Raw genomic sequence first — 16242 nt, 5'->3', positions numbered from 1 at the left:
AAAGCGACACTCGCCACCATCTTAATAAACACTTTTTGCTTTATAAATTGTGTCATCTATTAAGGAAGGCCACCTTTTCCCCTTTATTTTAACTGTTTTTAAAGTAGGGTTTTATTTATCCTCGGGTGCCGCTTCCCTCTATTGTGTTCTATACCCTCATCTGGAGGGCAAATAGATCTCTAGCAAGTTTAATTACTTTTTATTAGCGCTGTGGATATCTTGATCGTTGTAACTGTATTTTGAGTAATGGGGATATACTGTACCTTTATCCATTTAACAGCTGAAGGTCCTATTGGCGCAGGTGCCGTTTGTTGTATATTCAGGTGACGGGTCTCTAGCTCCATTATGCAAAACTGGGGCCCTTATTTCTTCCAAGAGAGTGACTACATCAAGTTCACTCCAGTTCCACCCCAGTGGAGATCAGTTTAACCACTTGAGGACCATAGTGGTAAACCCCCCTAAAGACCAGGCTGTTTTTAGCATAATTGGCCACGGCAGCTTTAAGGCCAAGCTGCAGGCTGCACAACACAGCACATGAGTTACCCACCCCCCCCCTTTTCTCCTCACCAACAGAGCTCTCTGTTGGTGGGGTCTGATCGCCCCCCTTGTGTTTATTTTTTTTAAATAAATATTTATGTTCTTATTTTTTTCATATTTTTAACAATTTCTGGGCTTTTTTTGCCAATCCCCTCCCTCCCCCCAGCTGGCCAATCACGGAAATCGGCTGTCATAGGCTTCTGCCTATGAGAGCCGATCGCTCTTTTGTCCCAGAGGGAAAACCGTGTCCCATGGCTGTCCCCAGTACAGTGCTGCTGCCGATCGCAGCGCTGTACTGTGTAAATAGATGGCGATCACACCGTCTAACAGTCTCCCGAGCGGCAATAGACTGAAGATGGGGCAGAGCTCCGCCTGCCGAGAAGGAGATGCGCACGCACCCTGTGCGTGATCTCCTTCAGTAGCCGGCTCCAGGACCTGATGTCAATTGGCGTTAGGCGGTCCTGGGGCTGCTGCCGCAACCATGCCCATTGGCGTGGGGCAGTCTTTAAGTAGTTAAAGGATACCCGAAGTGACATGTGACATGATGAGATAGACATGTGTATGTACAGTGCCTAGCACACAAATAACTATGCTGTGTTCCTTTTTTTCTTTCTCTATCTAAAAGAGTTAAATATCAGTTATGTAAATGGCTGGCTCAGTCCCGACTCAGACAGGAAGTGATTGCAGTGTGACCCTCACTGATAAGAAATTACAACTATAAAACCCTTTCCTAGCAGAAAATGGCTTCTGAGAGCAAGAAAGAGATAAAAAGAGGAATTTCCTATCAGTGAGGGTCACACTGTAGTCACTTCCTGTCTGAGTCAGGACTGAGTCAGCCACCTACATACATGATACTTAACTCTTTCAGGCAGAGAAAAAAAAAAGGAACACAGCATAGTTTTTTGTGTGTTAGGCACTGTACATACACATGTCTATCTCATCATGTGGCATGTCACTTCGGGTATCCTTTAAGATCTCTACCTGCTCTATTGGTAGTGGTAGGTTCCTCCCTCAGCAACCTCATCTTGTCTCTGTGCTTTTTTAAGGTGACCTGTCATCTTGCTATGCCCCAGTTCAGCAACATATACTAGTGTATGGTAGGGATAAGATTGTGAGCTTCTCTGAGGGGCAGTTGGTGACATGATTATGTACTCTTCTTTAAAGTGCTGTAAAAGATGTCAGGTTTATGCAAAAACATAATAATAATATGGTATAGCCATTAGACCATGGCTATGGTAGGAATTAGACTGTGAGGTCCTTGAGGACAGTGAACTATGACTATGTACTCTGTAACGTGCTATATACAGTGGGATGCGAAAGTATAGACAGCGTTGTTAATCGTCATGATTTTCCTGTATAAATCGTTGGTTGTTACAATAAAAAATGCCAGTTAAATATATTATATAATAGACACACACAGTGATATTTGAGAAGTGAAATTAAGTTTATTGGATTTACAGAAATGTGCGATAATTGTTTAAACAAAATTAGGCATAAATTTGGGCACCACAAAAAAGAAATTAAATCAATATTTAGTACATCCTCCTTTTGCAGAAATTACAGCCTCTAAATGCTTCCTGTAGGTTCCAATGAGAGTCTGGATTCTGGTTGAAGGTATTTCAGACCATTCCTCTTTACAAAACATCTCAAGTTCATTCAGGTTTGATGGCTTCCGAGCATGGACAGTTCTCTTTAACTCCCACCACAGATTTTCAATTATATTTACAGTAGGTCTGGGGACTGAGATGGCCCTTCCAGAATGTTGTACTTGTTCCTCTGCATGAATGCCTTAGTGGATTTTGAGCAGTATTTAGGGTCGTTGTCTTGTTGAAAGATCCAGCCCCGGTGCAGCTTCAGCTTTGTCACTGATTCCTGGACATTGGTCTCCAGAATCTGCTGATACTGAGTGGAATCCATGCATCCCTCAACTTTGACAAGATTACCAGTCTCTGCACTGGCCACACAGCCCCACAGCATGATGGAACCACCACCACATTTTACTGTAGGTAGCAGGTGTTTTTCTTGAAATGCTGTGTTGTTTTTCCTCCATGCATAACCCCCTTGTTATGCCCAATTAACGCAATTTTAGTTTCATCAGTTTACAGCACCTTATTCTAAAATGAAGCTGGCTTGTCCAAATGTACTTTAGCATACCTCAAGTGGCTTTGTTTGTGCTGTGGGCGGCAAAAACGCTTCCTCTGCATACAGCATGTCCTTGTGTAAAGTGTGTTGAATGGTTGAAGGATGCAAATGACTCCATTTGCAGCAAGATGATGTTATAGATCTTTAGTGCTGGTCTGTGGGTTAACTCTGACTGGTCTTACCATTCGTCTCTTCTGTTTATCCAAGATTTTTCTTGGTCTGCCACATCGAGCCTTAACTTGAACTGAGCCTGTGGTCTTCCATTTCCTCAATATGTTCCTAACTGTGGAATCAGACAGCTGGAATCTCTGAGACAGCTTTCTGTATCCTTCCCTTAAACCATGATGGTGAACAATCTTTGTCTTCAGGTCATTTGAGAGTTGTTTTGAGACCCCCCAATTTATAAGAGGAGGGAAACTTACAACTGACCCCCTTAAATACTCTTTCTTATAATTGGATTCACCTGTATATGTAGGTCAGGGGTCACTGAGCTTTCCAAGTCAATTTGAGTTCCAATAATTAGTTTTAAAGGTTTTGGAATCGATAAAATGACAACAGTGCCCAAATATATGCACCTGCCTAACTTTATTTAAACAATGATTGCACACTTTCTGTAAATCTAATAAACTTAATTTTTACTTCTAAAATATCACTGTGTGTGTCCCCTATATGATATATTTACCTGACATTTTTTATCGTAACAACCAACGATTTATACAGGAAAATCATGACGATTAACAAGGTTGCCCAAACTTTCGCATCCCATTGTAACAACATAATAATAGTACCTTTTCCTTCTAATGCCATTGTTGTGCCAACTGCTTTTAGCTTCCCTTTAGTGCCTTTTGCTTTTAGCTACCTTTTAGTGCTTCATGCTTGATGCTCCAACATAGCAAACCTCTGTTTGTTGCTCCTGTATAGTGTTCCCTTCTTGTAGCTGGCCTGTAGTGCTTCTGCATCAAGTTCCCCTGTAGTGCCTATTGGTTTTACCTCCTCTGTAGTGGCCACAGTTATAGTGGCTTCTAGCTATTGTACTTCCCTGCTATTGCTTCCTTGTGCAGAGCTGGCCATATCATGATGCCGAGGGTAGTTGGGTGACTCGAGGGGGAAGAAGAGAGTACTGGTGGGGACATGTAGCTAAGATACGGCTGCTCCACTGGTAACTCTGCAACAAGAGGGAGAGATGAATCACCCAAATTGCATGCCTTTGTGGCCTTTGTAGAAACTTCTAGCCAACTTCTAGCAGTACCTTCAAGAATTAGTGCTCACTTACTGCAAAATACATCTTATCCTGTAACAGGTGTCACTGGAACACGATGGTCAATATATATGGTGTGGCAAACTGTTATCTTTATGTGGCTTAACTTCATTTCCGAAACTATGCTGGCATTGGGGAAAGTCAAAGCACAAAAGAGACAAGCAGATGTACAAATCTATTGTGAGCGATTACAAATAATTGATGATGTATTGCTTTGCCATTATCACTGTTTTAGAATTTCAGTACTGTTTTGACAGCAGTGCATATGGAGAGTAATTCCTCTTTTATGCCTATATGACCAGATAGACAAAATGTAGCTTTCAGAAGGTAGACAGTTCTATAAAATGTAAACTGGAATGAGCAGGGTCCTTTTCTCCTATTTCATAGCCTGTGCTTCTTGTTTAAGCAAGATTGTTAAATGCACCCCTTATTATTAATTGAACCATGTTGCATAGCGGTATTGGCATATCATAAATAGAAAAGAAGACAAAGGAGACTGATAATAACATCAAATTGTCATTCAAGTTGTATAATTGTTCCCTATAATAAATTTTCATTCTATGGTTCATATCTTTTATTTAAGAAGAAAGAAAACAAAACAAAAAATAACAACTTGCACGTACGGTATAGGTTGTATAGAGCATGTAAAATGCTATATGCTAATAATAAGGAACAAGGCATAAGGTACAGTATAACGAGTACATGTGTTCCTTGTCTTTACCATGGTGTACAATGCAATAATTGAGATTACTAGTTTAGTAATAAGGTTTGGACTGCGTCTGTCATGAATGCGTTGAATAAATGCTGGGCAGCAGCTGATTCTGTCACCATTACATTGTAATTTTCCAGGAACTTGGCCGCATGAAATACTCTTGTTAGACGTGTTGTAATTTCTTTCTGGTTCTTGGAATGCACAGAAATTATCCTGTCTGCCCAGTTAATATTACAATGAAGGTTTTCATAAATAATAATCAGGTGGGGGGTGTTTAATAGTGTTCTCTGCCCAAACAATATGACATCTCACATTCTGACGTTCAAAGCAGCGTAAATTTAGTATATAGGAGAATTAGTTTGGCGTCGGAGGAAGCCCTATAGTAGTAATATTATATTACCAGTATTATACTATGTAAGCACAGCTCACAGGAAACTAATGATGATTGTAATCTGATCATTACCATTACGTGAAAGTTCACATACATTTTCGCAGTTATGGCCATTTGTAATTAAGAATTGGACATACAACTGATCTTGTATAATCCATTTGTAACTTGGTGTAATTTTCACACGATTTCATGCCGACGTCAGCGATTAATAGCAAAGCCTCCATACATGTGATTGGGCTCTATTCACAAAGCATTACCGCATTTGGTAACGCTGAAAACAGCTGATTTTACCAATCACTTCCCCAAATTCCAATTCTCTAAACCAATCTATTACCGCACTGAACATTAGAGTTACCAACTAGTGAAGTAAATTGATTACTTGTGCAGTAATTGCCTCAGGAAATTGCAATTCACAAAGATTTACTCGTTCGGTAAATCAGGCAAAAGTGTTTGATATTTTTTGCCAGCAGCCAGTAACTTTTTCGCTGCTCTCTACCGGTAACTTGACAGGCAGCCTTTAGGGAGAGCCAGGCAGCCAATAGGGAGAGCCACAAAGCCTGCTTCTCACTCTGATTTGATTCAGTAAATTACCGAAATTCTGCCTCATGCGGACAATATTTAGTGAATCTGGGAAAAAAGTGTAAAACACAGAATGAGGTATTTTACCAACCAAAAGGATTTTACGGACTTGCCCTTAGTGAATAGAACCCATTGTTACAAAAATTGCTATGCATGTTAAGGAGAAGAGTGGGAAAAAGTAAAAAAAAAAATACCTTGGAGTTTAAAAAAAAAAAAAAACCTTGGAGTTTAAAAAAAAAAAAAAAAAAACAATTTTAGAAATGCAAAGGAAAACGTTTTTTACATAGTAATTTTTCTGAATTTAAAAAACATTTTTCCTTTGCACTTTTATGGTGACTATGGCATGTATGGGGGCTGTGCTATTAACTGCTAAAGTCAGCATGAGAGTATGCAAATATTATGCAACATTACAAAATTAAGGTTCTTGATTATGTTTAATTGTTTTTATGTTTACAATTAGTTATGATTTTTCCCAAAATTTTGCATTATGATTTCGCATCATAATTGCGAATTAGGATGCAAAATTATGATTATGCAAAATTTGTTTTCATTTCTACGTAAAACTCCTATAACTCCTATCCCAATCTACCCTCTTACAAAAATCCTCCTATTCTCTAACTCTCTCACTGACCCTCCTATTGTGAACACCTAACACTATACTTCCTACTAGTACTCCTAACACTATAATTCAATGGATCATGGTACCGTAAATGGTGCCTATGGATGACCTATAATTCTATTGATTTAACCAACGATTAGATTTTCTGAATGATTCTTTTAGTCTGATTGGATTGTTTCTCATAGTCTCGTCTGTAAGTGGGCTGCAACGATTGGATCAGCCAACGTATCATTCCAGAAATTGGATCATTAATGGGCATTTTTCCACCATCCTTCCTACCGCTATACCTAATGCTTTCTTTCTTGGCACAACACCTAACACTAACCTTCTTACCACTGCGCCTTATGCTAACTTCTTACCGCTACACCTACCCCGCTGATTGATCATCTTACCAGTTGCCAATCAGCACAGCCCACATGCCAAATTCACCCCCCCGGCACTGCATAGTCGAAATTTAACACTGCATGCCATGGTACCCTCAGAGGCGCAATGGAAACTATTGCATTGAAAATAACCGCTCCGTTCAAAACATGTTAGTACATTTCACAGGCTCAATAGATGAACAAGAACCTCATATACATCTGCCTTAGTAATTGTGCCTCTATCTGTATTAGCGACGCAAACAGAGAATAGAGATAACAAGCAAGGAAACAAAGTTATTGTTGTAATAACCCTACACATGTGCTGCTTCTTCCTGACAGTCTTCGAAAGAATACATAGTTAATGAGAGTCTTATATTTGACTAGCATTATGTTCTTCAGAAGAATATAAAACTAAAGTAGTACATAATGAAAAACATCAAAATAATGACATGATGCTCTACCAATATAAGTGTAAAGTAAAATAAATATAATGCTGTACGTTTTTTTGGATTGTTGTTACGGTACTTTTCTGCAAAAGCTTTTATTTTAACCAGTACTGCCACACTTCCTGTGTTGGGTTGGCAGTGGGAGTTAATTGCTGAGATTCTACTTTTGTTGTTACCTTATATCCAGAAAAACTACTAGGTGATATAAGCCACTGAGCTTCAATATGGTCACAGAGACACATTATCTACCCAGCACCACTGTTCAGACAATTTGTATTTGCCTGGTGTTGGAGGACAGCATTAACAGCTGACAGTCTAAACTTGATAATACAGAGACGCCATGGGGCATAACATCTGTTAAAAACTGATTAAAAAGAGGTAGTGGTGGACTTACCACCAGAAATATTCACACCGTTTTGTAGTAAATGACTTTCATCCCAAGTGGGGTTGGGCTTATTCTGCCCACCTGCACTACAACTAGTCACCTGGTTGGTGACTTTACTAGTGAGTATCTGTCTATAGGATAATCTCCCACTTACAAAAAAAAACTACACTATCATGGGCTCAATGTCTTATTAAATCTATTTTTTGTAAACGATTTTTAATTTATTAACAGCTAACAGTCATCGTCAGGGATCATGGGGACTATACTTTTGTCCCCAAAAGGCATTTGGTTCAGAGGACACATTAATCCCACCCAATGGCCTTGGTGCTAGAACATAACACTAGAATTATTTTATTAGGATGTTTAAAATTATATTTAGGTGTCAGCAAACTTGATTATTACTATTTTGAAAGTTAATCGAATCAGAGTACACACTAGATGCATTGGCTACTCTGAATGAGGTTGCTCTTTAACCCATTAGCAGCTTCAGAGGAATTATCTGGTTTGTGATAAGAGCACTGCTTTTGACCTCAGCCGGCAGAACCCGTTGTGCTGTAAATTTGTGAAATGCTTTGATATCTCTCTGCTAGCAGTGGTTATAGAAACTGAAAGCAGATGTCATCTGTTATTGTCTCACACTGCCCCTAGTGACAAATGGTTGTAAATACACATTACAGCAGTATTAATTAGTAGCAAGGAAATCTAACAGATAAGAAATAAAAAAAAGTGCTAAAATAAACTGGCCTAGAGCATTTACAAGCCTCTAAATAAATTGGCTGCTAAAGAGTTAAAGAATAAATTCTGTAAAGTTTCACTGGATCTGTCACTAAATAGGTACTAAACCTGTCACTAAATAATAATGTAATTTTAATTTAGCATCTGAAATGTTACTCTCTGATTAAAGTAGTACATAGTTCCAAGTGACCCCTATTAGCAAAAGAAAGGAAAGATTGTTGTAGGGAAGAATTCCTTTTGTTGGGTAACTTCACAAAGAGTTTCGTGAAAATGTACACTCCTTTTTCATGCAATGATATACAAAGGAATGTGAAATCACAAACTTTCTTCATTCATTTTTATAATATCACTTGAAAAAAAGGAAATTAAAGTTTCCCAAAATAAATCTATTTCACTTCTATTACATTTGAAAACTTCTTTAGGATGTAAACAGGAAAAGCTAAAAAAGCAGGCAAAAGTCATAGGTATTGGCCAAGCTTTCTGATGGGTTCTATTGATCACTCCTTTTCAGAATAGTTGGCTAGTAGGTGTCTTCTGCACTTAAGATTATCACAGAAATTGGCCAATGACCAGATGAGGTGACTGCCTCTGCTTACACAAGGCAACTTCAAACCACAAATCCATCACATGCAATGTTAAGGCTCATTGACATGGTTGTCTAAAAGGGAAACTTGGCAAGAATTTCTGACCTTAGCTAAGATTTCCTAAATGTCAAAGTGAAGAGTCTCTTTTCACACTTTCAGCATTATTGGCAAAACATTTCTTCTCTAACCATTAATAGCAATGTTTCAGCCAAGCCTAATATAGAGTGTATTTCTTCTCCCACCCCATTGCAAGGACAACAGATGGAATGCCACCCCAATTACCATGAATATTGATGCAATTCTGCATTAAAAAAAAGGTGAACAAAACCTAATTAAACATTCTAAACGTAAGCACTTACATATTTACACAACATAGAACTTCAAAGCATACCTAAAGCGTATGTTTAATTCAAAATTGAATAATGGGCAGTGCTACTATATTTTACTGCAAAAGCACTCAAACCCTTTAGCCCTTTAGACAGGAAGCACGTTCAAGTACCATTTTCCCCCTCCTCAATTAGTCGACTCTGACTAATTGACTCTGTATTGACTGATTAGGTCTTCTGGCAGCCCATCGAACTCTCAGTAGCTTTCTCCATACCCACAGTTGAAAAGCATACATTTTTCTATGCATGATCTTATTTATAGTCCAACTTTCACAGCCATAAAGGATTACTGGGAAGATCATGACTTTAACTATGCTGATTTTTGTTGGTAAAGTAACGTTTCTATACTGTAGTATCTTGTCAAAGTTTGACATAGCTTTCCTTCCAAGCAACAAGCGTCTCTGCAGAGATCTAAGATCCCAGGAAGGTTAAATTTGTTATAACTTGTGGTTTTTCCATATTGATTTGCAGATGGTTCATTGGAGCAGATGACATAAGTTCAGTTTTCTTGATGTTAAAGTGGATTTGAGATGAAAAACTAACTATAACAAGCAACTTGTCTATATATCTTATTTAAAGTTATCTAAAGTTTAAATAGTTTACACAGCAAATCTAACTGCAAACAGCTTCAACAGTATATGATCATTTCTTCCTGTGATACAATGAGAGCAGCCATATTCTGCTAGTCATCATCCCACACAGGCAAGTTGCTCTGCATCTCCACCTCTAAACATGTGAAAACTCCAATTCCCTCTTTTACTTCTTGCCTCTGAAATCTCTGGCTAGTAATGCCTCCTCCTCCTCCTTTGTGAAAAGCCCCCCCCTCCCCAGACTGAGCTCCCATAAGCGTTTTGCTACATGGGACCCAGAATGCCTAGGCACTGGAGGAGCTGTGGGCAAGGCTTGTTTAGTTTATAGGGAAGTAAGGTAGTAAGACAAAAAAAAAGTATTTGGCTTGAGGAATGCCCTATAAACTATATGTAAGGGGCACAACTAGGCAACGAGTAAAAGTTTATCTCGGATCCACTTTAAGCAGTAGACCAGCTTTGGCACTTTCTTGTTTGACATTCATGACTAGGCATGCATGTCTAGTAAACGTGCAAATTTACACTGGGCATGTGTGAGTTCATGAATGCTGCATGTCCAGTAAAGGGAAACACTTGCCCACAAGTTATTCCTTCTACCAGGCATGTGCCATCTTGTTTATTAGTACAGATGCTCCCAGCACAAGGTAAGAAAAAAAGTGCTGTAATGGGCAATAGAAGGGATGCTGTAACCCAGGGAGACCTATAACTGCTTGATATAAGTTCTAAGAGCACCACCCATTATTGAATTTTGAATTTAAACGTTAGTTCATGTTTGCTTTAAGGATGTACATCATAATGCATTTTATTATACATTTTCAAGAGTTAATCACTGCAGCACTGACTGCTAGAAGTCTAAAGGTTAGTATAGAATGAGCCATAGCTTAAAGAGACTCTGTAACATCAAAAACCTCCCCTGGGGGGTACTCACCTCGGGGGGGGGGGGAGCCTCCGGATCCTAATGAGGCTTCCCACGCCGTCCTCTGTCCCACGGGGGTCTTGCTGCAGCCCTCCGAACAGCCGGCGACAGACCCGACTGTAGATTCAATATTTACCTTTGCCGGCTCCAGCGGGGGCACTGTGGCTGCTTTCGGCTCGGAAATAGATGGAAATACCCGATCTCCGTCCGGTCCGCTCTACTGCGCAGGCGCCGGAAACTTGCGCCTGCGCAGTAGAGCAGACCCGACGGTGATCGGGTATTTCCGCCTACTTCGGAGCCGACAGCCGTCAGAGCGCCTGCGCAGGAGCCGGGAAGGTAAATATTGACGTCACCGCTGCACGGAGGGCTACAGCGAGACCCCCGAGGGATGCAGGACGGCGTGGGAAGCCTCATAAGGATCCGGAGGCTTCCCCCACCCGAGGTGAGTACCCCCCAGGGGACGTTTTGACGTTACAGTTCCTCTTCAAGAAAAGATTATCATGACGTTCACGAAGACCATATGCAATATATTTTCAGTATTCAGCAGCATGAAATCCTGTTATATCCCAGCCTATTGCAAGTACCCTGTTACATGTGTATCCCAGCAGCCGCAGAACACTGTGATTGCTCATTAATGAAATAGAGACACTGATGCTTCGCTCATCATTAAAGGCTCTGCGTTTTCTATAATGATTGATGCCATCTCATTGTGTATACGAAAGGGGATGATTATGCTCGAGTCACTTGTCAGATTAACACACTTCAATGCCTACAATGTATTGATTTGTACTGAATTAAAGACCACCCTGACATGAAATTATTAATTTATTATTTCTTGAATAGATAAAAGTATAATAAAAGTGAATACATTTTATCTTTTTTTTTTTTTTTAAGAAAAAAAGTCTTCGAAAATTGCTGGGTTGTAAAAAGATGCTTCTTTTGTACAACTGTTTTTCTTGCCATTTGGATATACTGAGTGGTTTGGAGAGAGAAAATTCTTATTATAGCCTGTATTGTATGGATCATGCATGGCTTTGTATGACTACTGCAGTTGTATTGTTCTTATCTGCATGAAAGAAGCATGACCTATATTTCTGCTTACACCCTGTATTGGTGAGTCATTTTACACCTCAATTCATACCCAGGGTTATAGTACGGCCCAATTAGTCTTTAGACAAAACTTTTGCCATTGCAAGCCAATATGAATGCTACAGCTAGACTTGGCTATCCATTTTACTAGTCAAAGTATAATGTACTCGTCTTCATAAAACAGGATATATTTGCCTTTATCTTTTGCTCCTCTCTGCAAATCTGATCTCCGGCTCCTAAAGGTACTCATACACTTATATATTACCACCCGATCTGGCAAAAAGTTCAATTCAATTCTAATTGGAATCAATTAAGAGATTAATTAATTTATATTACACACAGAGCATAGATTTTCAGTAGATAACAATTTTAAACTTTGGGCACCTCCTACATTGTAATATAACTTAGAGGTATGAACTCATATAAAACATTTGGCCAATGTTTTCAGTCCTCCAATGATCTACTATTGCCTTCCTCACTCACAACCTCTTCCAATACTTGGATCTAAGATATCTCAAGAGCTACTCACATTCTCTATAGAATACCCAAGCAGCTTAGGGTGACCCAAAACCACTAGAAATGATTCCTCTTGTCTTGTTAAAGGGACTCCGAGCAGCTCTCATGGGCATTCCTTTTAAGGCAGACGACTTCCAACAAAGTCGTGCTATGACCCCTCTGGAGGAGCCTCTTGCAATGGCCATGTGTGTCACTTCCTCTTCCGGCTTCATTTAGTGATGCACTTTTCTAACAGAGAAGACAGGGGTGACCCGGAAGTTATAACATAGCCAAGATGGCAGCCACGAATTTTAAAGTGAAATGGAATGAAAACTATTTGGTGTAGAATGGCGATTCAGGCATCAAATGAAAGGGGAGAGCACAAACTACAGACACGTATGCATCTTTAAGTACTTTGCAGTACTGGTCAGAGTCTTAAAGGCATGCTCATGAGAGGTGCTCGGAGTCCCTTTAAGATGGCAACACAACAAGCAATCGGAAACTTAGAAATCAAAATTCCATGGAAATCAGTTCATCCCTAAGCCTTACTTGTGAACTGCACATTCCAGTGGAAGCCCAAATTGTGACATACCACCAGCCTTTAAAAACAGTTAAGTGTGATGATATAATACTGAGATCTGGCTTGGTTTACACTTGGTGAGATCTGGTTGGTTTAGACAAAAAAAAACAGACACTTTATCTATTTTAGGAACTGCAAAAAGGACATGTTGACAGATCCAATGTTAAAAATAGAATCAATTTCCTGCATCAGCTCTTGACTGCAAAAGGATTACAATAGACTACCAAAGCAGATACTGCACTGTCCATTTCAGCTGGCCATTAGAGTGTTCCAACTCCAGTGTGGGTCCTTTCTGTCTGTTGCATTGATATCATCTGGCTATCTCTGATGTTCTGCCTGCCTCCATGGTCTCTTTATGCTACCGTATATACTCGAGTATAAGCCGAGTTTTTGAGGTCACAAAAGTGGCTCAGAAGTGTGGGTCTTGGCCTATACTCGAGTCAACAGTCAATAGTTTGCCTCCCGAGTGCCCTTCTCCCACCGCAATGTGACTAATAAGACCAGCAGTATTGGTCGCTTTAGCCCCGCCCCCACCGTGATCGCCATGTACAGAGATGTAGTGATAAAACATTTGGTATCCATGTCACTCTTCCTCCACCTCCCCCCATCCCGGATGCTAAACTGATAGGTGAGAAACCGCCAGTCCTGTGGTGATTGTGTCCCTGTCAGGAGCCCAGCGTTAATGACCATTTTAACTCCGCCCCCACCGTGATCACAATGTACAGGCTTGTAGCGATAAAACATTTGGTATCCGTGTCACTCTTCCCCCAGCCCCCCACCCGGGAAATGTGAGAAACCGCCAGACCTGTGGTTATTCTGTGTCCCAGAGAGCGATTTCACATGTTGGTCCGGTCCGCGTTGGGATCCCTCATGTTGGTCAGTTGCAGGCTCATCACTATCATTCCAGCACTCAGTGGTGCATGTGATAACAATGTGACAGCAATGAGCCTGCATCTGACGCTGCAGAGGAATCCTTACAGCGTGGACCGGCATGTGAAATTTACACACATCGCTCTCCATATCCAGATGATGTGACACAGAATCACCACAGGTCTGGCGGTTTATCACATTTCCCGGGGAAGGGGGAAGGGGGAAGAGTGACACGGATACCAATATAGATATGTTTTATCACGACAACTCTGTACATGGTGGGGGACAGGTCTAAAGTGGCCATTAACGCTGGGCTCCTGATGGGGACGCAGACATCACAGGTCTGGCAGTGGCGCACATTTCAATCTGGCAGGGGTGGGGAGGCATGGGGGATAGCATGGACACCAAATGTTTCATCACTCTACAACTCTGCGCATGGCAGGGGCAAAGCTAAAATGGCCTTTAGCACTGAACTGCTTATTAACATTGTGGTGAGGGGAGTAATGGTTAGCCACAGAGGGAAGGAGGTATGCCATGGAAAGTCTGTATAATATTGTCATAAAAAGAAAAAACGACTAAGTTTGATAACTTGCTACAGGCTAATGCTGGTGCATTTGTTGCTTCGGCTTATACTCGAGTCAGTCATTTTTCCTATGTTTTTAAGGTGAAAGTTGGGTGTTCGGCTTATACTTGGGTCGGCTTATAGTCAAGTATATACGGTATATGATTGCACCTGATGGCTACCTTTATTAACTACTGTTCCTTCTTTGAACTGCCCCTCTACTGACTATTTTTGCCCCACTCTTTTGTTTTCCGATGGTAATGTCAAATGTTGCCGCTAAGATGAATCCATGGGCCAATACCCAGCACTGTTAAGCCTTCAATTTATTAAACACTAGACTTTAGGGCCGTTACAACAACAGACCCTAGAACAGTCCCTCCTCCCTTTTATTTTTTCTCTTCCTGTACCCTCCCTTCCTCCACCTGTTTTTCCTATATAACTTCTAGTCCTCTGAGCCTGGTCTCTGTCTACCTTCACCCTGAGCAGGGCCAGATTTCTGGATCTAGGGGTGTCACTGGAATGACTGTACACTGCAGTCTAGCAAGGCTATGTGAAAGAAAAGCTACGAGTACATGATTACTATTGCAAAGTGTGCTTTGTAATAAACATCGTAATAGGAGAACAGAGGAGCTAGCAGGATAAAAATTGATAAAACTTGCTGGGAGAAAGCAGTGGACTTACCTCCGGAAAGCAGACACGAAAAACTGTCTGAATTTATACAAACACATTTATTATAGGTACCCCAAAGGATGCAACGCGTTTCGCAGGCACAGCCCGCATCATCAGGCAATAAAGTGGGGACAAAGTGTGGACAAGAGACAATAATTTATTGTCTCTTGTCCACAGTTTGTCCTAACTTTATTGCCTGATGAAGCGGGCTGTGCCTCCGAAACGCATTGCATCCTTTGGGGTACCTATAATAAATGTGGTTGTATAAATTCAGACATTTTTTTCATGTCTGCTTTCTGGAGGTAAGTCCACTGCTTCCTCCAAGCAATTTTTAAAGTTTTATCAATTTTTATTCTGCTGGCGCCTCTGTTCTCCTATTACGATACTACGTCCACCCCTGGTGGAGGAGTGACTTACCCCTTTATTTCTGGCCTACAGAGAGCGACATCTTAATCCTGAGTGAGAACAGGTCTAATCTCCTCACCTGCATATACAGTAGTTGCCTATGTGGTAACCCATGTTTGTGAGTATCTACATCTCACTATTCATATTTTCCACTTGTTATTAACATACTACACTATATTGGGCTCTCTATTTCTTCATTTGTATTTTGTAATAGACATGTCATGACTCTAATGTTGCCTTTTCTTTTTCAATAAACTTCTTTGAAACTAAATTACATAGTTTGGCCGGTAATACATTTAAAATATATGTATTTGAACATTATAAATAGTCGTTAGGGCTGAAGTTCTGCTTCTTGTTTGAGCATTATAGTTATCAGTATACAATACATTCCTGTATCTTGCGCGAACCTGAAGTCACCAAGACCCAAAGGCTGCTAAACACTAGCTTCATGCTTGGGCAGGCATTTTAATGACAGTAATAATAGTGTTGAACATACTCTTTTCCATACTGAAAGTCTGATTGAAACTTGCAATTAGCTTAACGTTCAGTACATATTTACAACAAATTTATCAAGTTACTTACGTCCATGAATTCTGCATTGGCTTTGGGTCCTGTTGTTTCATTCAGGATTTTAATAGCCACAGGGATCTTTACTGTTTCCCCTTCAGGAACCCATATGCCCTAAGAAAAATAATAATGATGATGATGATTACTATTATTGTTGCACATAGCAGTATCTAGAAACGTTTTTGAATGTGATTACAGGAGCAAGATACAGGAGCATGCAGTAAAGTAACGTTTACAGTGATTTTCCTGGTCTCAGATCAGAAAACACTTCCAATATCTATATATTGCTGTATAATGAATGTAGTCCTGCTCTCCAAGTGATGTTTAGCCTAGGCTGATTGAATATGTGGAATTACCCCCCCCCCC

At 40.3% G+C, this 16242-nt stretch overlaps 1 protein-coding gene across 5 annotated transcripts in view; it reads right to left on the bottom strand.

Moving 5' to 3' along the window:
- Positions 1–16242, bottom strand: part of ERBB4 (erb-b2 receptor tyrosine kinase 4) — a 1342090-nt gene that overhangs the window by 231405 nt on the left and 1094443 nt on the right. For all 5 annotated transcript variants that reach the window (XM_068245390.1, XM_068245391.1, XM_068245392.1 and 2 more), the window contains one exon: positions 15892–15990. In XM_068245390.1, the coding sequence (XP_068101491.1) occupies positions 15892–15990 (99 nt within the window). The remainder of the gene's footprint in view (positions 1–15891; positions 15991–16242) is intronic.

This window comes from Hyperolius riggenbachi, chromosome 7 (assembly GCF_040937935.1).
Source record: "Hyperolius riggenbachi isolate aHypRig1 chromosome 7, aHypRig1.pri, whole genome shotgun sequence".
NCBI lineage: Eukaryota > Metazoa > Chordata > Amphibia > Anura > Hyperoliidae > Hyperolius > Hyperolius riggenbachi.
The sequence above is the reverse complement of the archived record's forward strand: the minus strand, read 5'-3'. Positions and strand labels throughout refer to the sequence as shown.